A 27,713-nucleotide genomic window follows, 5' to 3' on the forward strand; every position below is an offset into this window, starting at 1 on the left:
GGCTGAAGGGATAGGACATGCCTTACATGAAGCTGACCTGGATTTGATCTTTAGCACCCTATATGGTCCTCCTGAGCCCCACCAAGAGTGAACCCTGCATGTAAAACCAGGAGTAAGCCCTGAACACAGCTGGATATGGCAAACAAAAGGGAAAAAGAAAACAACACTTTTAATTCATAAAATACTGTATCGTAATACAAAGAATGGCTAGATATTATTTCATATGAGAAAAATTACAGCACTAGAAATATTATAGGTCTTCTTTAAGATATCTAGCTGCTGTGTATCATTCAGTCCCTCAGACTGAAATTTTATGGAACGAAATAAGAGAGTAAACTGGAAAAATGCTAGACAATAGGGCTCTCATTAGTAAATACAGTCAATAAACCGATCTAAGGCCAGGGGAAATGGTTCAAAGGACTAAAGCACATAGTCTGCATGTGGCAGTTCAGAGCTCTATCCCTGGGCACTTCCAGGAATAATCCACAAGCACTGTATTAAAACAAACTTCCCAAGAACTTCATTGATATGGCCCAAAAATGAGGAACAGGAGGAGGAAAAGGAAGAAGAGGAAAAGGAGGAGGTAGAGAAGCAAGTGGATCAGGAGGAGGAGGAGGAGGGAGTAGAGGAGGAGGAGGAGGAGGAGGAGGGAGTAGAGGAGGAGGAGGAAGAAAAGTGGTAGAGGAGGATCAGCTACAACAAGACTTCATGGATTTGGAGAAAGGCACCAAGCAAGGCCAAACAAACTTATCCTGATGCTTCACACCTCAATATACCCGCCATGGCCAATCATGAGAACTCAGGAATATTCCAGCTACTTAATCAGAGTTCCCTAGCCCAGCCATCTGTACCCAGTGTGTCCCCACTATTGCCTTGATGTGGGTATGAACAACTCTTTCCTGAAGAACCAATCCAATAATGCTTGCCCTGTCTTCAATACTCTGTACCTTACAACTGTGATTTTTTAAAAACATGCTTCTTTATAGAGAATAGTTCAGAATTGTGTACCTTCTGTATGAAATCTCTTACCCATTAAACAAAATATAAACTTGTATGATTTTACTAATAGATGGTGAAATTTATACCAAAGTAGAAAAGAATGAGATGTAAATAAACATTAAAAAATTCTGGGAGCTTCTCCATCTCCTAAGGGATTTAATTATTCACTTGTTGTAAGGCATGCATCCTAAATGGTTACACATTGACCGTCAAGACCACACTGAAACTCTTTAGCATGCTCTTCACTATATGACCACCAGTCCCATCTCCATCATCCTCTCTTACCAAACTCTCTATGTTCCAGTCATGCTCAGTTTTTCACTTTGTATGACTACATATGCCATACCCTCAGTGGAAGACAACCTTCCTTCATATATCAGAAGACTCTTAACTCTTGCTTTTGCTTTCTGTTTTTGTTCTAGAGCTATACCCATGGTTCTCAGGGCTTACTCCTGGCTCTTTATTAAGGTATCACTCTTGGCAGTGCTCAGGGGACCATATGAGGTGCATGGAATAAAAAGGTCAGCCACATGTAAGACAAGTGCCCTACCCACTATTCTTAAGATCTTAGCTCAAATTCAATCCCCACTTTCAGACTGCACAACAACTCCTGTATTCCTAGGATACTCTTAAAACAAATCCTAGTAAAGTTTCATCATCCAGTTGTAAGACTCGCTTATTCTTTGGTCTGAATGTTCCTTAGAAATCAGCTCTGTGACATAAGCACCATTGGATTTCTGAACCCCAGCACATATCCAGCCACAGAAGCTGTTCAATGTTGACAGAAACAATAAAACAAGTCTAAGTATGACTCATTTTTACCACTTTATAGGGGTAGACTGTATGTAGACTGTATCCTATAAAATTTTAGCCATGGCCATTCACCTCATTATTACATACAGGCTCATGTCTATAAGTTCCATAATATCTAGCAAATGTTTCCACATAAACAATGACTCGGTTCAGTCTGGGGCTGACGAGACAATGCAACAGGTAAAATGTTTGCCTTGCACAATATGTACATTGCTAGATGTATTTGTCGGGATTCCAGAAAGCCAGAACCAGTGAGCTAGTGAGCTAGAATAAGTTCTCTTTTCTTTAGCTTTTCTATTCTACTTGGGTCTTCATCAGATTGAACAATGCCTACCTACCTTGATCAATTAGACATTTTTGTTCAATGTGAATTCAATATGAAAAGAAACATGAATTAAAGAGTCATCTCTTCCAAAAACATCCTTAGAAACACACTCATAGATAATGTTTAACCATCTATAAAGCAATCCCTAGTATAGTCAAGTTGACATATAAACTATTTCAGATAACCAGAGCAGTGTGTGTGTGTGTGTGTGTGTGTGTGTGTGTGTGTAATACTAAATAACTGAAAACCACATTCTAGTTCGATGATCATTTATGATGAAATGCTTATTGCATGGGTGGATAACTATGTAATTACTGTTTAAAATAATGGTTTTTACATGAAGGAGCTTCATTCCTTCGACCTTCACAAAACATTCCATATCATCTTTAAACTGCACAATCAAGTGGTAGTATTTAGGCCTTATTTAAAAACACTTTTTAGACCACAAAAAAAATCCAAGACACAGACAAATTGGGTATCCTTCCATTCCAAGGTCACCCACAGAGAAAGCCATGAGGCCAGGATTAATCAAGAATTCCTTACCCTTAGTTCAGTGTTCTTTTACTACATCAATTCCTATGGAGTTTTCAAGGAAAACACCAAAGGCAGGAAAATTCTAAAAAGCAGCAGTATTTGAGGATGGCTGACTACCAAGGAACATACTCAGGCAAGGATGATTTGCTTAGTCCCCCTAAGAGTTTGCTCTTCTACTTTCACAGTTCTTTAATTTTTCATTTTCTTTTGCTATGCTACTTGAAACTTAACAGCTTGGGGATTTTCTTAATTAACAAGCATCTTCTTTTAAGAATGCATTTACCTCTGGGACATTGTGCAGATATCAATCACTCACAAATGTGTGTAAGATTGTACCATGAAATGCTTTCTTCCTAGCATGAAACTTAAAACTGCAGCACCTGCAAGGTCTTAAATTTTGTACAGAAGGAAGAAGAAAATGGGATACCTTGAAACTTGGGATATACTGAAGATCAAACAAAACAATATGGGATGATGGATAGGGTGGACATGCTTTGACAGTGCAAACAATAAAGTGGGAGAGAGTACTGTAGCACTGCAGCATTGTCGTCCCATCTTTCATAAATTTGTTCAAGCAGGCACCAGTAATGTCTCCACTATGAGACTTGTTACTGTGCCACAGGGAGCTTGCCGGGCTCTGCCATGCAGGCAGGATACTCTCAGTAGCTTGCTGGATTCTCCGAGAGGGGTGGAGGAATCGAACCCAGGTCGGCTGAGTGCAAGGCAAACACCTACCCACTATGCTATCACTCCAGCCTGGAGTGATGGGAGCCTAGTGAAATTAAATCTAGTCTTCAAGAAAGCATGGGTGAGTTCCCTGTTCTTCAACCTGTGATGTGTGGATAATGCCAGTCCATAGAAATTTCCCGGTGGTTGGCTAAAAAATCCTCCCCAACACAAGAGGTCACAAATAGTCACTAGTTAAAAAAAATGTATTCTTCAATACAAAAAAAATGTATTCATTCAAGCCCAATACATCAGGATCCTCCGTGAGCTGTATTGCGGATTCACTACCAGGATCTCACCATTCTACAAAGAAGTGATCGTTGATGTCAAGAGAGGGGTGCGGCAGGGTGATACCATTTCACCGAAACTCTTCAGTGCCACCCTCGAGAACATCATGCGACGACTGGAATGGGAAGGAATGGGAGTGAAGATAGATGGTCGGCAACTACACCACCTCCGCTTTGCTGATGACATTGTTTTAATAACACCAAACATCAGCCAAGCGGCACAAATGCTGGCCGACTTTGACCGTGAGTGTGGAAAGGTAGGACTACAGCTGAATCTTACGAAGACAATGTTTATAAGAAACAGCCTTGTTCCTGACGCCCCATTCGCTCTCAAAGGAACGACCGTCTCCGAATGCAACAGCTATGTGTACCTAGGTCGAGAGGTCAACATGACAAATGACCTGGCACCCGAGCTGCGCAGGAGGAAGAGAGCAGCTTGGAACGCCTTCAAGAACGTCGAAGAAATAGCTAAGAGGACGAAGAACCTCCGGCTCCGGGCACATCTCTTTGATTCCACTGTTCTTCCTGCATTAACATATGCCTCAGAGACCTGGGCCCTACGCAAACAAGATGAGAACGCCATTCAGGTCTCCCAAAGAAGAATAGAAAGAGCTATGCTTGGAATATCACGTTTCACTCAAATGAGAGAACGAATCCGGAGTTCTGACATCCGTCGACGATCAAGGATCAGGGACGCTGTCTCATATGCCAAGGTGTCTAAAATCAGATGGGCTGGTCATGTAATGAGATTTAAAGACGACCGTTGGACTAGAGCTGTTACTGATTGGATTCCACGGGATGTCAAGAGACCGCGTGGCCGCCCACCTACCAGATGGTCAGACTTCTTTGTCAAGATCATGAACGATCGGTTTGAGGCCCTCCATGTTCCCGGAGCGAAGAGATGCCATTGGGCTACACTAGCACGCGACAGGGACAAATGGAGACGTTACTGGCGCCCGCTCGAGCAAATCGACGACTAACGGGAAGTTAAGTGATTAAGTGATTAAGTGTATTCTTATAACAAGAGTGGTAAGGTAAAGGTAAAGGCCCTCCCGTTGATCGTCGATTTGCTCGAGCGGGCCCAGTAACGTCTCCATTGGAGACTGTTGTTACTGTGTCTGGCATATCGAATACTCTCGGTAGCTTGCCGGGCAAGAGTGGAAAGGATGGAAATAGACAAAAACATAAAAGAGACTTAGATTAGGGTAGGAGCAAGAGGGTGGACGTTTTGGAGGTGATACCAGAAAGAATTCCGGATACAGCAGTATTGGGGTCGGGAGCAAGCATGGATCCGATGCTCTGTCTAAGAACCTGAGCAACTGATTGGACGGGGGTAAAAAAAAGGGGCTCTCATTTCAGGACCCTGCAACTGAGCAAAGCACTATAGTCTACCATTTCCGTGATAGTGAAACTGTGGCCTTAAAGGTGAAACTGTAGCCCTAAAGCAACAGAGTTACTGACACTGATAAACTGGGTTACACAAACTATAACTCACACCTTGTTCTGCAGAGCAGTAAATAGGTTCTGACTGTTCGTTGCAGGATGGAAAAACCAGCAGAAAACTCACTCAGACACCCTCCCACCCTTGCTCCTGCTCCCCTTTTACCTTTAAAACAGCTCACAGATTTTAAGACCTCTTACAGGTTATCTATTAGCAGGAGAGGCACATAAAACTCTTCACCTTGTTTAATCTGACACCTACTATTCTTTCTCAAGGCCTTATCCTCTCTGTTCCAAAACCCACTTTTTTTAAAAATAAAATTTCCAAATTCCTCCTTTACCTGTATAAATCATCCCTGAAACAAAGGGGCAGGCAGGTGAATTTGAGCACTCCAAACTGCAGTTAAAAGCCTTGCTCTTCTCGCCAAAGCTGGTGTTCGGCTTTCTAGGGCATTGAGCAGTGAGGGGCGGATCAGTTTTGGCATGATACATTATTGAGGCTTCTGCATGTTACTCTAAAATTCTAATCAACCCATAAGGAATTTTTAGTCACCAAGAAATAATGAATATTTCCAAACACTATCTTGCAAATGATCTTTTAAAATGTTGGTACTCCACCCCTCCCCCTGCAACCTCTCCCCACCTCCCCCCCACACAGAACAGCATGACATTCATCTCTAGGACTGACCATTTTCCCTAACGGTTTCACGAGTTTCCCTTCTCAACAGGCAGCTTAGAAATGAACCTCTTAAAGAGTGGTTCACATGGAATATGCAAGATTTGGGTTTGAGCCTGATATTTCTTCTTTGCTACAATTACAAAAGAAAGGCATGGGGAGGGGGATAGTTAAGAGGAGGCGAGAGTTGAGCAAAGCAGGAGCAGATGCTGCTGTAAATGGCCTCAGGAACAAAGGGGCAACAGAGAAAAGCCAGGCCCAAGAAGAGGCTTCATCAATATCTGTTCCTGGGATAAAAGTGACCCCAGAGAGAATATGAGCCGGGCTGGGAGGGAGCACGGCAGTTAGATCATATGCCCAGCATGCACCTGACCTCAGTTCTATTTCTGGGACCACACAGTTTCCACAGGCATCACTGGATGCAGCTCTGGAAGTCTCCCAAGCACCTCTACTTGTGGTCCTGGAAGACTCCCAGCACTTAGGGGGGATGTCTCAGGTATCCCCAGCACCACAAAACCTGAACAGCACCACATTCTTGGACCCTTGCTTTAGCCCCCTAGCCTGGTTGGCCAAGAATCTCCAGTGGGGCCCCAAGACCTCCTGAGCACTGATTGGGACTCCCCCCCCTAAAGGAATTCATATGAGTAAAGGCTGAAAATCTCTATATCTTGAAAAGATGGGGACCATGGGGGTGGGGGAAGCAGGGGAGCCTAAGGGAAGGGGGCAAGGGAAACTGAGGTGGGGGGAGGGGTCACTATTGATGCCTGGATCCCAGATCCATCGTTAGTCACAGACTAAATAGGGGAAGGCAAACACGAGAAATCCCAAAGCATTCTTATGCCAATTTTTTGTACTCTCGGAATAAAAAAAATGCAAGTGAAGTTTACCATTAATGTTTCACCAGCTTTAATTTATTAGTTAATTCATGACTAATATGAATAATAGGAGTTTGGTTCCTATGCTGTTCAAAGTAGGTTTCCCGCAAACTCAAGCCCACATCTGAGGATGAAACAGTCACATTGCTCATCTGCTTCACACACATTTAGAACAAGAATCACCTGATTAAATTCTGGACAATGAAACATGGAAGTGAGCGCACTGGCCACTTTTCCAGGTATCCTCTTCACCAGGAATGCCCAGCAGGGTGTTTCTATAGAAGAACACCCATACTGTTCTGAGCATCTGATACTTCCCCCTTGGTTTTCCTGAAACATCTATTGGAACACTGCCATGTTCCTGAGTACTCAAACGTCACATCCTCTACTGTCACCCCCAGTCATGGAGAATAAGTGATAAGTACCCTTGCTAATGGCTGTAGGCATCTGATCATTTGAAACAGACATGGGATTATGTGCAAGATTCACCTTTGATGTAGCCACCAAGCTACTGTGCAAGGAGTAGAGCTTCAAGAGAGAGGCAGAGGAAAGGCAAAGCTGGGTCATTACAGGTGTTTGAGCAGTGAGAAAGGCTGAAGCAGAATGTTTACCAAGAAGCCCGGCTCCAGGGGAAAAACCAGATAAACCAGCAAATACCAACACATATCCCAATGCTGATCCCTCACAGATGTCTGTTCTCATTTTAATTGTAAAGTTCATACCCCAGGGTAGAGATTTTCAATATATGGGAAGAATATTCTGTCTACAGGGCCTGGTACTTTGTATCTCCCCACGCTTAGGTGCTTAGGTGGCACTCATTTTGCATCTAAGCCTTTCAAAGGCTTTCCCTGATCGTAGCCAAGACATGTGGTCTTGTGCTATCCTCTTGAGTTCCAGCATGAGCTAATAATAAACACCTACATTTCTCCTCTGCCTCTAGACAATTTCTATTTTTCCTGAAAGCCAAAAAACCCCAGGGTCTCTAACAATTTCAGTTGTTTTCTTGAATGAAATTACTAAATCGTAACCAATGTGTGATTTTGTCTGATACTATTTTCTGGAATACAGCCTTACTTATATTTTCATGTTTTTCTGAGGAGAAAGGATCTCATCATTATACAATATTAGTCTTGGTGACCTTCTGCCAACACCATGCTCCTTCAAAAAGTCAATCCCTGGTCTTTCGATCAAAGAACTCTCTCCCCGACCACCTGCCAGTTCTCCTGAAGCACAGATAGGAGAATTCCCCTTTCTCCAATTATTGGCCTGCGTGTGTATACATTTTCCTGATTCAGAAGGATCCTCAGCAACGAATTATTTAAGATGATAATGATGATCAACAGTGATATATCTAGTGTTCTGAATACTGGACAACTTCTAAGTTTTTCACATGCAATGCTTCACATCATCCTAGGTCAGAAACCCAATTTCCCATGCTGAATTTGGATAAAATGAAACAAAATTTGCACCTATGATCTGATGAAAAATAATGTGACCTGAAGAGAAACCAAAACTATGAATGAACAATCGATACATAAATTGTATAGTAATCTCAGTGCTTTCTTTAAAGAATAGTTTTCAAAGGGCAGGAAAGATGCCTCAATGGGCTGAGCACAAGCTTTGGTTTGCTCCAGAGCACCACATGGTTTCCTAAGCACCATCTGGAGGTATTCCCAGACCCATGACTAGGCCCTGAAATCTACCAGATTTAGGTCCAAAAAACAAAAACAAAACTTACGTTTGACTCTAAGCACTATTCTGGAGTCATTCTTTTGAACCTACAGACATAATCTGGGTATCAGATGATTAAGGTAGGTGTGCTATCCGGCTTATATTAAGTCATGAAAAGGTAACTAGACTCTCCCAAGTCCTGGTGAGTTGCACACAGTTATTCCTCACTCATTCTGCATGGTCATCTCTTGACAGCTGCATAATTTATCATGTCCTTTCCATTCTAGTACCCTGCTAAGAGAGATGTTTTACTCTGAAACACTGCCAGTTTTGTGTCATCAAGCAAAAAAGAGTCAGGTAGAAGCTTATAATCACTCCTAGAGTTTCTACTCTAGAAGGGAATTCATCTTTTCCATTCACCTTTCCCTGGATGGCAGAGATAGAAAATACTTTTAACCATAATCAAATATCGGTACAAGGTAAAGGTGGGGAAAGTGATAAACACTTGCATTAGTCAGGGTACCAAGTCCTAGAGTAGAAATAAGTTTATCTTAGAAATGAGTGATATCTTTCCTTCAATTCTCTGAGTTTTACCATCTGTACTTGGAAAGCCAAGTTAAAGTGGATAAAGTTGGCACTTTGATCAGAGATTTATTGTTATGAGTGAAAAAATAACAAATACGGCTGGGAAGTCAGCTCAAAGGGCTGCATGCTCTGCCTGTGAGATTCTCTGTTCCAGCCTCAGCATTGCATCCCCCGCCCCCCACCCCATCCCACTCCGGCAAGCACCAAGTTTGGAGTATGCCTCCAGCACCACCAGCCATCAAAACAATGTTAAAAATAAAGATCTAGTATGTATAGCACTGTAGTGCTGTCCTCCCACTGTTCATCGATTTGCTCGAGCAGTCCCAGTAACATCTCCATTGTGAAACTTTGTTGTTATTGTGTTTGGCATATCGAATAAATCATGGGTAGCTTGCCAGGCTTTGCCATGCAGGCGAGATACTCTCGGTAGCTTGCTGGGCTCTCTGAGAGGGGCGGAGGAATCGAACCCTGGTCAGCCAGGTCGGCCATGAGCAAGGCAAACGCACTACCCGCTGTGCTATCACTCCTTCCCATCCAGTATGTGAGGGTACAAAAATATATAAAGGGAACGGTATAAGAGGAGTTTGAAAAATTTAGAATCATCTATAAGAATATATTATCCCTGATTATTAATGTGGTATTTTCCATGCCGGCAGACTGCTTGATACATGAGGTCCCAATGTTCTGGATTCTTTCAAATAATGTTTTTCTAATGGGAAGAACAAGTCTGAGAGCATTACAGGAGCTGGACCTCAATTGTTCTACTTTCCTCAGGCACTGCTGCCAACTTAAGCTAATAATGTATAAGAAAATATTTAAGACCAACTTCAGCAGACCAGATTCGTAAACCACCAAAATTGAACGAAAGCCGTTTCCTCAAAATGGGGAATTCGCCTGCTTGGTTCCAAAGGGGCAAAACAAAACCACCTTCTGTGACCTGTATCACAGCTGACAAAAGGCCTTATTATCTTGTATTGATTGGCTGGGTGGCGGCTGTCTTCTCCTTCCATTTCTTCTGCAATCTCTGCAGAGCAGGAGTTCTTAATATGCCCTATCTCCACCACTGCCCTAGGAAGTTAAGAAAATTGAAATCCCTTTGTGCTGCTCCTTCTACTGAGAGGCTGAATAGGCTTTTCAAGATAGCCTGGACAATGTGTGTAATATTTTGTTTTAATTTGCAAGCCAGTCTTGTTCCATGGTTTATACAATAAGGGTCATTTTCACTCCATTTACTCAGAGTAAAAAAAATAACTAGCCTGAAGCACTTCCTAAGAATGTACTCCCTCCAGGCCATGGTGAAAGAATGAACTGGCCTGAAGCACTTCCTAATAATGTACTCCCTCTGGGCTATGGTGAAAGAATGAACTCAGCTTCTGAATGGTCTCCGGGACTCAGGTGGGCCTCAGACCATATGAGTCTATAGACTACTGGTGTATCAGACCATCCCAGGGGGTAATTTTGAGTACACAGCAGAGGACACAGTGATGAACTAGATTTAGTCAAAAGAATTAAGCAGATGGAACTGTGTGCCCACCCTAGCTCCTTTGTAGTCTCTTTCTATGGCTAGGACCCAATTTGCACCTCATAAAAGGCAAAGACAAATGGATTGTGAAAGACAAAACCCTACTCCAGCTTGAGAGAAGCAGATCAGTCCAAACCAGCAACAGCCATGGTCTTTACCTTTCTCGATCATTGTTCTAGGGGTAGAAAGGATGCAAACCCAGCCTAAAAGGAAGATAAAGGGACTCTCCTGCTCTGGGGAGTCTTTCTAGAAAGGATTTACTTTAAGAGAGAAAGAAGAGCTGGAAAGAGAGTTTAAGGATTTAGGCTCTTGCCTTACATGCAGCTGATTCTATTTTATAGATACTCTATTGCCAGTCCCTGGCATTGCACGTGGTCCCCTGAGCACTACTAGGAGTGATTCCTCTGAACAGAGTCAGGAGTAGCCCCTGATTCCTGTGAGTTTGGGTCCCAAAGCCAAATAAAAACCAAAAAAATTGTGTTTTAAAGTTTTGGGGTCACACCCAGAAATTTTCATTCCTGGTAGTGCTTGGGGACCATATGTGATGCTGGGGGTTGAACTGCTGACCCAAAGCAAGGAAAGAACCTGACCTCACTTGCTCTAGGTGAACATTTTGAACCTCTTTCTTTTCTTCTTTTCTTAGGATGCTTCTATGGGGACATGCAAGCTAAGATGATATCAGCCATGGTGCAGATACAGGATAATAGGCCCCATGAACATGTGATGAGGGAAAGAGAGGGGATATTTTCTATACATGTTGGCATTATCTCTACTTTGTTCTCAGTACTTCTCATCTAGATGCCCAGAAAAGGACCCTTGGCTTTAGCTCTATTTTATAAATGTTCTAGCTGGAGACTAATATTTAGTCATTTTTCCTTAAAGACTATATTCCTCTCCAAAAGTAAGCCCCTGGAACCGGTAAAAAGCTTCCATAATATAGAAATGACTGGTGTCTGGGTACATTATTGTTACCCAAAGTGAGATCACACTGCACATACACTGAGCTGACAAGTGTGTTCAAGGAAAATGTGATTCAGACTTAAACTTGTTCAGCACCATTAATAAAACAAAGACAGTGCACAAAGGGCAGGTTTCATATTACAAGTGGCTTCCCATAAAGCTGAATCGGGTGTTATAAAAATGAATATCATGTGGAGAAATAAAATCAAACTAAGACAGACAGATGGTCAGGTAGAGGGCCCTTGGCAATGAGTTTTAGGAAGTAACAAAACCAAGATTTTATCTGAAAATACAAGATACTCCATTGCCAGTCCAAAACCAAACCAGCTCAAACTCAACAAAAGATTCCCTTTGGATATGCCTTTGCAAGAAAGGCCGGATAAAACTAAATGATGCCATAGTCAGTCCATAAAAAAACAGGTCCTCAGAAGAAGGGAAACATAGGCAAAACTAAGGGTTGAACAAAAATGGGAAAAGGCCAAAAGTTCAGAGTCCTCTTTCTTTGACAACATCCTAGCAAGGTCCCCAAGGCAGGACAGTTTGCAACAAAACCTATAAAATCAACTTTGCAAAAAAAAAAAAAATGTTGTTGCCCACTCTAGAAAAGTATCCCAACTTGGAATGAAATTCCTTTCTGTGAAATTCCTTTGTTTACTTCACTAGGTTCACTCTTCAGTCTTCCCCCTAGATTTCCTAAATTAAACTATTTTATTTTACTCTCTGGCTTCCCTGGAAAATCTTTTCTGTGATGTAAAGACAATAGCCTGTCCTAGGCAGATATTGGGATTGCCTTCTCTTACCTGTCCTGATGACCCTGGCACTTACTCCACCACCATAAACCAATCCTACCAGTATTAGTGTGCTGGAGTGATAGCACAGTGGGTAGGGCGTTTGGCTTGCACACAGCCAACATGGCTGACTCGAGTTCAACTCCTCCACCCCTCTTGGAGAGCCCGGCAAGCTACTGAGAGTATTTCACCCACACAGCAAAGCCTGGCAAGCTACCCGTGATGTATTCGATATGACAAAAACAGTAACAACAAGTCTGGTGCCTGCTCGAGCAAATCGATGAACAATGGGAGGACAGTGCTACCAGTATTAGTAACAGCAATACTCCCACTTTCTCCTAATTCTTAATAATTAGAATGGGGGTGTACTGGTTCCAATGAAAAAGAAAATATCGGAATACTAGTGGTAGAGTCAGGAGGCAAACTATTTAAAGGTTCATCTTACAATTGTGCTTGCCTATCCTCATACTCTCAGAAATAGTTTTAAATTATTACCTGGTTTATAGTATTTTTCCCCAAGGTGAATGAAGTAAAGAATGTTAATTTTTTTTTAGTTTTGGTTTACAGATATTAAAAGCAAATGTTCATGTGAAGCATTGAAATTAATAGTCTCCTCCCCTCTCAAAAATGATAAATAACTAAGATAATTTTATTGGGGAAATGAAGTTTCATGACCAATAGAGAAGTGTCATCTTCCAAAATTGCATGTCACCCTCAGTGAGCTCTAACCTATCAAGATAAGTAAAAGAAAAATGGTAGGAAGGAGAGGGGTGGGGGGAAGAGTCTTTCGTTAGGATATACTAATAATGAGAATCAGAATGTGGTAAGAAATAGAAATTTTTAAAAAAAGAGAGAGAGAGGCAACTGGCTTGAGAGAGTATGAGTTAAGGCAGGACCCTCATTCAAATCCCCTGAGCAATGCCACTGAGTAATAGCCACTGAGCTATGAGTGTGGCCCCCAAACAGGAACAAAAGCAGAGGGAGATAGACAGACAGGCACAAGTACAGACAGACACAGAGAGAAAGGCTATTTTCCAGGTAGCTCTGGTAGTAATTCAACACATTTCCTCAATACACAATAAGTTTAGCAATGATAAAACAGTAAAAAGGAAAGGAATTTAAGATTGTTGTTGTCACCAGTTAAGATCTTCCAAAAACGCATAGAATCGGTGAATCTGTATAGTGCTGTGGGTAGGATTATCATTTTGATATTGATCCTATCAATCCATGAAGAGGGTTTGTGTTTTCTTTTACTCCTATCTTTTATTTTCTTTTATTAGCAAATTTTATTTTTCTTCATATAGACCTTTTATCTCTTTTGTTAAGCTGATTCACAAATATTTCATTTTTGAAGCACACTTGTGAAGTGAATTTTCTTTTTAATTTCTCTCTTTTCAGTTTCATTGTTTATATAAAAACACCATGAATTAAAAAAAAAAAGTTAAAAAGAGCATCTCTACATTGAGAATACACAACCTACTTTGAAAACAAACCAATCAGAGGAGAGTGACAAAAATTTCACAGCAAATATTTTTTCCATTGAAGACAGCTACCTTCCTGATTAACATCATTATGATTTAATATATTGATAACAAACATGATAGAAAGATTCCAACAAGGTCAGCAAAACATCCTAGCCATTATTTTGCCTATTTGAGTTCCTCTAAAATGATGAGAATGAGTAATGAGTTTAATCCTATGATTTCTTATAGGATAATTAGAAAAATTGATGAACTCAGATATGTAATTATACCATGTACTCTAAGTCATATGATACACAATACACTTAAAATTAGTACCGGAGCTAAACCTTGGTACACTGGTATGTTAAAGTAGCAAATTTGCAATGTTTACTGTCAGCAAAGTGGAATGCTGAGGCTTATGAATATGTGTTCACATAAAATAGAGAAGTTACTCTCTTTTTCCTCTCATGACACTCTATTTAGTGTCATCAGAGAAGATGAGGATCACTGACCTAATGCTTGAGGCCTCCAGCCCACTGTTATTGCTTCTGCTCATGAGCCAAAGTTCTAAGTCCGTCTGTCACTGTAACTCTTAGTAGAGTTTGGACATTCACCAACTCATGAATCAGTCACTAAAAACTAGAAACAAAACCACTGACCTCAGCAAGTAAAAGATATGACAACTGGATAAAACCTGGTATGAAAGCATAACTAAAAGTTCCACTATAAACACTGTCCAAACACTGTCCAAACACTGTCCTCCCGTTGTTCATCAATTTGCTCGAGCGGGCCCAGTAATGTCTCCATTTTGAGACTTGTTGTTACTGTGTTTGGCATATTGAATACGTCATGGGTAGCTTGCCAGGCTCTGCCGTATGGGCAAAATACTCTCGGTAGCTTGCAGGGCTCTCCGAGAGAGGGGCGAAGGAATCAAACCCGGCTCGGCCAGGCTTGCTTTGCACAAGGCAAACGCCCTACCGCTGTGTTATTGCTCCAAAATTTCCACCACATAACATTAAATTGAACTTAAACATAACAGTGTCAAATAAGACAACAGAAATGTGTGTTTATAGGTTTTAGATACAATGACATCAGAATATAGGGTTTGAGTTACTATTGCTGTTGATTTGCAATGTTTCATAACTACCTTCAAAAATCTTGCTTTCACATACAACTGAGCTGCCTAGATAAACCAAGAGAACAGAGCACTGTAGGTAGTTGATAAATGTGTCAGAACATTTAGAATCAGGACTAACTGGTTCTTAATCTTCATCTACCACATGTACCAGGAATGAATTTTTAACAAACAACCTCATTAGACAGCTTTCTTACCTTCACAGTAGGCAGAGTCTCCCTGGACAGAAATGTAACCATTCTTGCACTCACAGGTAGCTTTTGTATTCCAGTTTTTGCACTCTGAGTTTTCACCACATTTAGGTCCTTCAGCACAAAAGTTATGACCTAGAAGAAGCAAATAAAATTTTACATTTGGAAATAAGAGAATGAAAAACTTCCAAACAGTAGGAATGGAACATTTTTATTATATGTCACTAAACATAGAAGCATGTCTTGGCAATAAGGGTAAATTGAAAAGGGGCTGAGAGTTCAGTTACAAAACTCTGAATCATGCCTTGGTTTAAGACTTTCCCTGATACTTGAACGAAATGAAGTTGTTTTTTTCTTAAATGTTTTTATCCATGTTCATCCTGAACCCTCTCCCTACTATTTACATACGGGTAGGGTGTTCGCCTTACACGCGGCCAACATGGCCGACCCGAGTTCGATTCCTCCGCCCCTCTCGGAGAGCCCGGCAAGCTACCGAGAGTATTCGATATGCCAGACACAGTAACAACAAAGTCTCCGATGGAGACGTTACTGGGCCCGCTCGAGCAAATCGACGATCAACGGGAGGGCCTTTACCTTTACCTTTATTGAAAAATTTATGATATATAAAAAATTACAAAATGAGTATGTGTAGGGGCTGGAGCAATAGCACAGCAGGTAGGGCATTTGCCTTGCACATGGAAAACCCAGGTTCGTTTCCCAGCATCCCCTATGGTTCCCTGAGCACTGCCAGGAGTAATTTCTGAGTGCATGAACTAAGAGTAACTCCTGTGCATTGCTGGGTGTGACCCAAACAGCAAAATAAAAAAAAGAATATGTGTAAATATATAAAATAAAATTGATACACAGTATAGTACTGCCTGATTAAATCCCCAATTACCTTTCAACCTTTAAGGAAAATGATCCCAAATTTTATGTTAATCATTTCCTTGCATCTTTATCCTTAGTTTTACCCATTTTAAACTTCATATATATTAAATAGCATTCTGTATATCTTATGATATTATTTTTCTCTTCATCCATGGTAATGCCTAATCTCCCTACCGATTCTTTTTCAATACTGTGTAATATTCTATGATATGTATACTTCAGAGTTTTTAATCCACTATGCTTTAAATTAACTTATGCAAGAATCATTGTTAAATGTTTTATATTCATTCCTTCAAAACCACATGCAAATACTTCCTTTTCTAATAAGATTATGTAAACTAACTGGAGATGGAAATTGCCCTTGAGGAATTACCTCCCTGAATCTCAGACTTTCCTTCTAAGACTGTTGATTATTTTTCCTAAGTACATTTTAAAGATGTACACAGCAGAAATATTTTGTTTGTGGCTATTTCAATTTTGTTTAAATATGCCATTTTACTACCCTCACATTTAAAAAACTGTTTTGTGTATGTTGAATTCTTTCAACCTTACTATCCCATTGTTCTCTGGTTTTCCTTGTTGTTACTTCCAATTCTGTTATTAATCTAATAGTAATTCCTTTGCATACAATAAACCCTTCTACTGTGGCTACTTTTAAAGATTTTCCTGTATTTTTTTTTACAAAAAAATTGGTTGGTTGGAAGATTTGTTAACGGATTTTATAATCTTTAACTTTACTTCAATGTAAACTATTTCTATGATTATTAAGCCTGAAGACTGATTAGACTGATTAAATATTTCCTTACCTCCTGCCTATAGTATCCCAGTCCTAGACACTGCTAATCTAAGCCCTGTCCAAAATAAAAAGCTGGAGAACTCAAATAGGCAAACAGCAGACCAAAAAGGGATTATGATTATACCTATATCAGACAAAATAGACTTACATCTAAAAAAAGATGAAAATTAGATAAAGATCAAAAGCTCTATACACTAAGAAGATGTAATGCTTATTCATATATGATCTCCAAACAAAGCATCATGTAAATATATAAAATAATTATCAGCAGTCCTGAAGGAAAAGATCAACAACTACATAATAGCAATACGAGATTTTGATACTACATTATCATTATTGAACATAACAAACAGAGAATCAGTAAGGAAACAACCGTCTTATAGGAACAAATACAGCATATATGCTTAATAGACAAAGGATTCTCCACTCCCCAAAAGCTAAGTATACATTTTTTTTCCCAGTGCTACTGGATTTCTCTAGAATTGACCACATGCTGGGGGACACCAAAGAAGTCTTAAATTAAAACAGAAATCATATCAAGTATCCTCTCAGATCATAATGCTTTGAAGATGAGTATAGACCACAAACAGGAAACTGAGAAAATCTCAAACTCTTAGAAGTTTAAAAACATACTAATGAAGAACTCCTGGGTCAAAAAGGAAGTTAAGAAAGAAAAGACTCCTGGATATCAGTGAAACTGAAGACACGATCTAACAGGATTCATGGGACAAAAAGCTAAAGTGAGAATTTTTTTCATAGCACTATATGCCTTCATCAGGATACTAGGACCAGATAGTATTAAAAACTTCACACCTCAAAAAAAATAAAATGCAACAAAGGAATCTGAGAATAAGTTAAAGAGAAATAATAAAAAGGTAAGGAGAAGTAAGTGATCAAAAGCAAAATCAAAAACACAACAAAACAGACAAATGAAACCAACAGTTAGCTCTTTGAAAGGATTAATAATAGAACAACCCCTACCTTAATTCACAAAGGAAAAAAAAAGAAAGAGAAAATATGGATAAATTGAATCAAGAATAAAAGGGAGGAAAATTCCAAGAAATCTCAGTTATACTAAAGATCTTATATCTATGAATGACTCTATGACTCTAAATTGGACAATCTAGACAAAATGAACAAATTTCTACTTTTACAACATCCTGAGACCGAGTCAGGATGCTGCACTAGAAAACTTGAACTGACCTACTGCCACAAGGTAAGTTAAAACAGTCATCAAAAATTTCCCCAATAAATATAAAATAATATAATATGAAACTGACACCCAAGGACAGTAGACACAAGAGGCAGGAATATTGCTTTATGGTTGGTAGCCTGCCTCATCAGCTGGGGAGAAGGCAACTGGGATAGAGAAGAGATCACTAAGTCAATGATGGTTGGAGGGATCATTCGGGATGGGAGATGTGTGCTGAAAGTAGGTAAAGGACCAAATGTAATAGCCTCTCAGTATCTGTATTTAAAACCATAATGCCTCAAAGTAAAGAGAGAAAGAGAGAGAGAGAGAGAGAGAGAGTATGGAGGAAATTGTCTGCCATAGAGGCAGGGGGAAGAGTGGGATGGAAGAGGGGATATTGGGGACATTGGTGGTGGAAAATGTGCACTGGTGGAAGAATGGGTGATTGATCATTGTATGACTGAAACTCAAACATGAAAGCTCTATAACTGTATCTCATGGTGAATCAATTAAAAAAAAATTCCCAATAACAAAAAAAGTGGCCAAATGGGTTCACTAGTAAGTTTTCTAAGCTTCAAAGAAGACCTACTACCTTGGAAGAAACAGAAAATCTACTAAAACAGCTTCCATGAAACTGATTGATTTAATACCAAAAGCTGACAGTGCTAAAAAATAAATTTTCAGAACTATATTTCTGATGAGCATGGATACAAATAAAATCAATATAACTCTAACAAATATACTAAAATGGTACAGTAAATGCATTATAATGATCAGAAGGCAATTAACCCAGGGATTAAGAATGGATGGTTCAAGACATGAAAAATAATGCGATACACCACATTAATAACAGAAAAAAACTATATAATCACCTCCACGCAGGGAAGGCATCTGATAAGATAAAGCAACCACCCACAGTAGAGAACCTTAACCAAATTGATTTTGAAGAAGTTTGTCTCAAGGTTGTAAAGCCCATATACAATAAGCCCGCATTTAACATCCTCCTTTATGAGGAAAAGCTTAAAGCCTTTTCTCTAAAGTCGGAGATAAAATAAGTATTGTCACAACTTTCTAAAAGACTAATTCAAATCAAGCATAAGACAAGCCCTTTTATTGCTATTATTCAACTAAGTACTGGAAGTCTTCAAAACACCAATCAGGCAAAAAATAGAAATCAAAGGAACTCAAGTTGGCTAAGATGAAACAAAATATCACTATTTGCAGATGAAACAGCAATTGTACATGAAAACATTGAAGACTACTGAAAATACTTCTAGAAACAAAAAAATTACATAATAAAGCAGCAGGCTAAAAGATATAAATACACAGAAACCTGCTAGATTCTTACACATTATCAAATATGAAGAAAAGGAAAACATGAATTCCATAAAAGGGGAGGGTGGCCAGGGAGATATAACAGCAGGCGATATGCTTGCTTTGCATGTAGCAGACCCAAGTCTGATCCTGGGAATCCCATAAGCTCCCCTGAACATCGTCAGGGGTGACTCCTGTGTGCAAAGGCAGGAATAAGCCCTGAGCATTACCAGGTGTATCACAAAACAAACAAACAAAATAATGGGATACATTTTTATTCCATTTATTATTTTGTCAAAGAACCAAGTACCATGGCCAGAGCAATAGTACAGTGGGTAGGGCATTTGCCTTGTATGTGGCTGATCCAGATTCAATCTCCAGCACTCTATATGGTCCTTTAAGCCCGCCAGAGTCCATTCCTGAGTACAGAGCATAAAGAAGGAGTAAACCCTGAGCACAGGTGGCCCTCAACCAAAAGAGATTCTAGGAATTAATTTAACAAATATCTATTTTGTGAAAATTATAAATAACTTCTGAATAAAACAAAAAACAACACAGGGAAATGGAAACCTATTTCTTGTTCAAAGGTTGAAAGAATCAACATTGTTAAATGTTGATTTAACTTTCCCAGTTATACTATAATTGCAACACAATACCAATCAATAAGGTAAAGGTAAAGGTAAAGGCCCTCCCGTTGATCATCGATTTGCTCGAGCGGGCCCAGTAACATCTCCATTGGAGACTTTGTTGTTACTGTGTTTGGCATATCGAATACTCTCGGTAGCTTGCCGGGCTCTCTGAGAGGGGTGGAGGAATCGAACTCGGGTCGGCCATGTTGGCCGCTTGTAAGGCGAACGCCCTACCTCTGTGCTATCACTCCAGCCCATAGTCTCATGAAATTTTTTAATTGCATAGAAAAAAGTTAATATGATTAACTTTTTTCTAAAATTAATATGATTAACTTTTTTCTAAAATTAATATAGAAACATAAAACTCGAAGTACATCAAAGTAATTTTGAGGGAAAAAAAGAATGTGTGGAGTTACATTTCCAGGTTTTAATCTCTCCTACAATGCCATAGTAATCAAAACTGCATGGTAGTGGAACAAAGACAAATTCTCAGATCATAGAATAGAATTAAAAATCCAGAACTAAACCATTAGATGTTGAATGGACAGTAAATTAATGATGCAAAAATGCAATGGATGGAGTAAGCAGAATATCTTTTACAAATGGTAATAGGAAAATTGAATGTGACACACAGAAAATAAAACTTGATCTTCTCACCTCACACCATACACAAAGATTAACTCAAAAAACATTAAAGGCCATGGTATCAAATGTGTTTCCATGAAATATGTGGAGGAAAAAAACATAGGGACATTGTCTAAGATCTTGACCTAAGAGGAGTTTTCAATGCTATGAACCCACTGGAAAAGAAAACAAAAGCAAATATAAACAAATGGGACTCCATCAAACTTAAAAGCTTCATCACTGTGAAACAAAAGCCTAAAAGAGACATTACACTGGGAGAAAACATTCACTCATTATATATCAAAGGACTAATATCCAAAATATATAAAACTCCCTTAGAGCTCAAATAAACAGCAAAAAACAGAGTGATGAACACACACTTGCTTAAAGAAAACATAAAGATGCTCATCATCACATGAAAAAGAATTTTCACCTTCAATGATTATCAGGGAAGTACAAATCAAAATGACACCAAGATAAAACCTCACATTAACTAAAATGGTCTACATAATAAAATCCAAAAATTCAGCGCTCGCAGAGATGTGGTCAAGAAGGAACGAAGGAAAGAAGGAAGGAAGGAAGAAAAGAAGGAAGCAAGGAAGGAAGGAAGGAAGGAAGGAAGGAAGGAAGGAAGGAAGGAAGGAAGGAAGGAAGGGGAAAAAGAAATCATCATTCACTGTTATTGGAAGTTTTGCTCTTTCCAACCTCTACTGAATATGGTTTAGAAATATTTCAAAAAATATGCAATAGAGCTTCCATCTGACCCAAAAATTCCAATCTTGGGCATACAACAAGAATACAAAAACATTATTTTGAAAGGTCTTATTCACACCTCCAGCCCCCGGCAAGCTACCGAGAGTATTCGATATGCCAGACACAGTAACAACAAAGTCTCCAATGGAGACGTTACTGGGCCCGCTCGAGGCAATCAACGAATATATAATATTATTTATATACAATTTATTAATATATCACTGTCACTGTATCACTGGCATCCTGTTTTTCATCAATTTCCTCAAGCAGGCACCAGTAATGTCTCCACTCGTCCTAGCCCTGAGATTTTAGCAAGTGCCACATTGGAGGCTCTTTCAGGGTCAAGGGAATGAGACGATTCATTGTTACTGGGTTCTGGCATATGGGAAGCTTGTCAGACTTTGCCAAGCGGGCAGGATACTCTCAGTAGCTTGCGAGGTTTTCTGAGAGCGAGAACTAGACAATAAGAGGTTGCACTTCCAGGAGCTTGGAAGCTTTAGTCTCTGGACCTTGGCCTTTGATGGGATTACACGGCACCAGGAACAGTTGGTGGATGTGACTGTCTAGCTATTGGAAAATGAAGGATATGGGTGGAGGAGGCCCAGTCCCGATCCAAACAGCCTTGTCTCAGCCCTGGATCCCACACACCTGGGTTGCTCTACCAGTTCCTTCATGCTTGAGGCTCGTCCAAATGTGTGCATGGCTATGTCTGGTTCCGAAAGTCTTCAGCTGCTGGGGCTCTGCTTGGGGCGGAGAGTGAAACTCAACCCACCCCCCTCCGAGGGGCGGGCCCAGTGAGGACAGCAAGGCATGGGGGCAGAAGACTATTAATTTATTAATATATGTTTATATATAGATTAGCACTGTACCACTGTACCACTGTAGCACTGTCCTCCCATTGTTCATTGATTTGCTCAAGCGGGCAACAGTAATGTCTCCATTTTAAGACTTGTTGTTACTGTTTTTGGCACATCGAATATGTCCGGGTAACTTGCCAGGCTCTCACATGCGGGCAGAATACTCTTGGTAGCTTTCCAGGCTCTCCGAGAGGAGTGGAGGAATCAAACCAAGGACAGTCACATGCAAGGCAAATGCCCTACCCGCTATGCTATCGCTCTGGCCCATATAAGTTATAATTTATTTATATATAATATATAATGTGATGTTACATTTACACTAAAGTAATGAAAATCAAATATGGTAAGAGACATATGAAAGCACATTATCATCTTCAAACCAGTATATTTTAATGATCAATAATAGCATTGTGTCACATATTGTGATGTCACAGAAAACAACGACTCCTAAAGTAAGGAGATCTAATTTCTAATTCAGAATCTACAGCTAAACATTATAAATCAATTTAGCTATCTACATATGTATACAGTGGACAACATTGCTAATTTTTCAACTATTTCTCAAGGAGCCTGGAATGTAGCTCATAGTTGCGCACTTGCTTTTGCATGTGTAAAGCTCTTAGAAGGAATGAAAGAAGGAAGAAAGGAGAGAAGGGAGGAAGAAAGGGAGAAAAGGAAGGAGGGAGAGAAAGAAGGCAAGAGAAAAGGAGGAAGGAAGGAAGGAAGGAAGGAAGGAAGGAAGGAAGGAAGGAAGGAAGGAAGGGAGGGGAGGGAGGGAGGAAGAAAGGGAGGAAGAAAGGGAGGAAGAAAGGGAGGAAGAAAGGGAGGGAGGAAGGGAGGGAGGAAGAAAGGGAGGAAGAAAGGGAGGGAGGGAGGGAGGAAGAAAGGGAGGAAGAAAGGGAGGTAGGGAGGGAGGGAGGGAGGGAGGGAGGGAGGAAGTAAGGGAGGAAGAAAGGGAGGAAGGGAGGGAGGGAGGGAGGGAGGGAGGGAGGGAGAAAGGGAGGAAGAAAGGGAGGAAGAAAGGGAGGGAGGGAGGGAGGGAGGGAGGGAGGGAGGGAGGGGAAAGAAGAAGAAGGATGGGGAAGGAAGGGGAAGGAAGGAAGGGGGAAGGAAGGAAGAAATGGAGGAAGGAAGGAAAGGAGGAAGGAAGGAAAGGAGGAAGGAAGGGAGGGAGAAAGGGGAAGAGGGAGGGAGGAATTCTAGAGCCTGGTGTTTCAGTGAATTGTCAGGAAGGGTTCACGTTCCCCAGCTCCAATTCAAAAAGAATAGCTCTGCTTTAATAGTGTTTGCATATTTCTGAGAACAACAGGGTTTCAGGCTTTAAAATAAACACAGAATCAGTGAACTAGACAAACTCCAAGCTTAATGCCTTTTGAATTATTATTCTAGAAATTTTCTCTGAAATTGAATTTTAAATCTATAGTATTTGAGCTGCACATAATCAAAAAGACCAAAACTATAAAATAGTGACAAAAACCGATAAAATTCAACCACCTACAATATGGTTGGAATAAAACTAAATTTCTTAAATAGGTAGATGTATAGAAAGAGTTAAAAGGGATAATCCATGAATAGCACTTAGAGCAATTTTTGATAAGAAAGATCAATAAACGTTAGCCACTATGATAAAAATGATAATAATTGTAAAGATAATGTTTACAATGATCTCTAAAGTTCATAATAACTTGATAACACTGATATCCTCAAGGTCAAGATAAGAAAACCTCAAATTCGGGAATGTTTAGTTACTAAGTGGAGATGCTAGGCTCGGAATCAGGTCTGGCATGCTCTTAGGTCCATGTGCTTTGAACTATACCATATGTCCACTCAGATAGTAAAAGGCAGAGATAAAAAGTAAAGGATAAAGCCATTCCTGGGACATTATAAAATGGATCTATAAGATTCTATGAGCATAATATCACACCCAGTCTATCTGTGACCTATTATCTAATGATTGCCCCAGTCAAAATCAGAGCAAGAATTTAACTTGCTGGCAATCTGAAACCTGTTTTTTAAAAAAAATCTTAAGTATTTGGAAAGCTTACAATAACTGTTATAACTATAGGTAGTGGATGTTTTATTTTTGATATCAAAGGGATAATTTTGAAATATTACTTTCTATAAAAGAAAAAGATTCTGGATTGCTCTCCCCACATCAGAATTGATCACTATTGCCAGGATTTCTTTTATTACAAAGTTTCCTTCAATGTGCATCTTTTATGACATGTATTCTTTGTCCACGGTCACTTTCTATCATATCAGACTTCTTAACTGTGCTTTACTTTCACAAAGCATCTAAGAGGGTAGAATAAAGTCTCTCAAGTATTGTTGAGTTCCCAATGCTTCACTGTGGCCCCTTGGTTACTATGACAACATTTTATAAGCACTTAATAAAAAAATTCTTGCCGTGACAAACAAAATTATCCTCCAAAATCAGAGTTAACAAGTATGTTTTGGTGTTTTTTTATAGTTTGGATAATATGATTATAACAGTGTTAACATCTATGGTATCAATGTACAAATCAATGCACCCCACCAACACCAAAGTGCTCAAGAGCCTTAACCCTGACTCCATGGCACCTCTAGTCAACCTCTTCATTCTCCCACATCCAATACATGGTGATCTGATTTTTTACAGATATTAAGTTTAGGTTGGGGCTGAAGCAATTACACAGCAGCTAGGGTGTTTACATTGCACGCGGTCAACCTGGGTTCAATTTCTCCTCCCCACTCAGAGAGCCTGGCAAGCTACCGAGAGTATCCCACCCACATGGCAAAGCCTAGCAAGCTACCCATGACATATTCGATATGCCAAAAATAGTAGCAACAAATCTCACAATAGAGATGTTACTGGTGCCTGCTCGAGCAAATCGATGAACAACAGGAAGATAGTGCTGCAGTGCAAATTTAGGCTGAGACCGGGGTGATTGTACAGTGGGTAGGGAACTTGCCTTGTGTATACAAGCCATTCAGGGTTCAATTCCTGTCACCCCATACTGTACCCTAAGCCTGCAAGAAGTGATATCTGAGAACAGAACCAGGAGTTAGCCCTGAGAACCGCTCGATGTGCACCCTCCTCCCAAAAAAAGGCTCAAACATGTGAACAAATTTTCCTATGGTTACATAGCTCATAGGTGAGAAGTGGAATTTAAACCAAAATATCATGCTAACACCAGTCTCTCTCCACCATGCTAAATTACTTCCTAACAATAGTTTCCAACATCAAGGAACATTTAAGGAATGTATAACATGACTTGATGAGATCAGTTGTTCACTAGGTTTTTCAAGTCTACCCACATAACATAAATCTTTCCTAAAGAACAAATATTATTAGTTTTCCAAGAGATAATGCCATGATTTTCGCTTAGGAACTCAGAAGAAAAATAAACCATCACACAATGGAATATGATCCATGAATAGGTACTGAGATTAATGAGACCCTCTTTTCCATTATATTTGAGAGGTAAAAAATGAGGTCAGAGGGAGACACATAATTTACTGAAATTAAGTTTCAGTTTGCTTCTAATACATCCTTAATTTTAAATCCTAGTAAGGTATCATGCATTCTCTTGATCAATTTTTAGTAAGCACCCATCATGTAACCAGGAAACAAGTGTGAAACTAGAAACATAATCAAAAATGAAATAGATAGCGCATAAACTCTCCACTCATTTCACATTCTAGCCAGAATGACCAAAGTTGATGATTATATAGTTAGAAGATATTTTAGTAAGGGTAAAGTGTTCCAAGAGTGTATCAGAAAGGAGGATCCTAACCCAAGGCAGTGAAGTTAAAGGAGAGTTTCTCAACTGGGACCCATATGCCTCCCTATGGATATTCTGAAGGGGCAACAGGTAAAAATTATATTAATAGGGTACACAGCACTAGACAAGGGGGCAAGGTGATAGGACAGGGAGTAACACATAAGAAAACTAGTGAATATTAGGGTCACACTTTTTCTCCTCTGACTGAGAAGTTTAAGATTTGGATTCTCCTAGTGACCCTGAATCTAGTGTTTACTTGCTGATGGAAATTTTTTTTAAAAAAAGAAAACTTGTAAACTAATTTGCTTTCTTAAAATCCAATTATCTAATCTGCATAAAATTAACCCTGGTGCTTATTATAAAGAGGGCCCCCCACTGCCATTCTCCAGCTCCCACTCTGCATCCTTTATAATTAGAGCAAAACCCACTATGTTTCACCTCCGGCTTCTTAACCGCTGGCGGTAGCATCTTTTTGATCTACTACTTGGACTTCTTCCATAAAAAAGGAATGAATGGACCATACCGTTGAGCAGAACTTAGTTTATCTAAGATTAAAGTTTGATTCTATATAGAGCACCATTGTCTGTCCTCCACCTCTTGCCTCTCACCTATTTCTGAGAAGAGAGCATCTCTGAAATGTTATACCTTGGCAACCTGAAAAGGCACCCTGGATTCTTCAACCCTTTTTCAAATTTCAAGAAGTTAACAGTTTCTGCTTGTCCAATCTTGAAAGATATACAAGGAGCAAAGGGTATTCTGAACAGGATATATTCTATATGGTATGGAGGTAGCTCAACCTATGGGATGACTTGAAGTTATGTGACTCAAAGATCCTTTTTAAAAACTCCACAAAAGACTCCACATCCAACCAACATATCACAAAAGCCTGAGGATTAAGAACATTCCTCTAGCTCCTTACATACAAAGACTGAGCTCTAGACTCTTACAGGTTCTCCCTTGGAAGACAATCCTTTTCTCTGAGTGCAACATTGAAGGGCCTTTCTACACCAAATAGCCTCCAGAAATTTGGAAGCTCCCTGTAGCCTGCTAGAGACACTTTCAGGGCCACAAACTTCAAGGATTCCCTGAGAGTACACCTCTCCTTTAAATGTCCTCTGTTATCCATCTTGGCTCCTGAACAAACAACACAGCCCATCGGGGCCCACAGACACAGGGATTCTGATCAGATTTCTTCCATCAACATGTAAAGTCAGGTCCGACCTACAAACTGCTAACTTGTCTATTTAATACTAGCTTCATTCTCATCAATGACAATTCGTTTCTCAGCCTCTTTTCACTGCAAATTCCCTCTTTAAAACTGTTTCAATTACAAATTCACCTAAAAATGATGAGCCAGACTGGGGGAAATCACGAGACTCTTTGGAAGGATTTAATTGAAGGGCATAAAATCTTAAAGAGTAGAAATAATCTCAACTAATTTCAGTCCAGACCAGATGACAAGGCAAGTGAGCATGAATTAAAATTACAGATAAACACATTGGGAACAGATGTTGGAAATGACTTTTCCCCCAACACAGAAAGTCTCCAATGTGCTACAAAACCCTCCAAAGTCATTGGCGATGTTGAAGATCTAATTAGAGCCAATTACAAAGGGAATAGAACCCTGAGGACTGAGTTGAAAGTCTTGGGATGGACCAAGTGATTGGTGTATTTTCCTGGAGCAATCATAAGAATCCTTGGTCAAGACTATTAGAATTTTTTTTTCTTCTCATGGAAAGCGATTCATAAGTCAGCTTTCCCTGCTGGGGTTATAATCACATTCTCATTACTTTATTGCAAACAAGTGCACACATGTCTCTCTGGTAGCCTCTTCCTCCATCCCCTCTCTGCCTCATGGTCTCTCTATCTCAACCTACTGATGTAAAGGCAATGTCACTGGCACAAA

The 27,713-nt window shown here is 39.9% G+C and overlaps 1 protein-coding gene across 2 annotated transcripts in view; it reads right to left on the minus strand.

Moving 5' to 3' along the window:
- Positions 1-27,713, minus strand: part of NELL1 (neural EGFL like 1) — a 1,007,676-nt gene that overhangs the window by 696,372 nt on the left and 283,591 nt on the right. For both annotated transcript variants that reach the window (XM_056131034.1, XM_056131033.1), the window contains exon 12: positions 14,997-15,125. In XM_056131034.1, coding sequence (XP_055987009.1) covers positions 14,997-15,125 — 129 coding nt within the window. The remainder of the gene's footprint in view (positions 1-14,996; positions 15,126-27,713) is intronic.

Source organism: Sorex fumeus, unplaced genomic scaffold (assembly GCF_029834395.1).
Source record: "Sorex fumeus unplaced genomic scaffold, SorFum_2.1 ptg000007l, whole genome shotgun sequence".
Classification (NCBI taxonomy): domain Eukaryota; kingdom Metazoa; phylum Chordata; class Mammalia; order Eulipotyphla; family Soricidae; genus Sorex; species Sorex fumeus.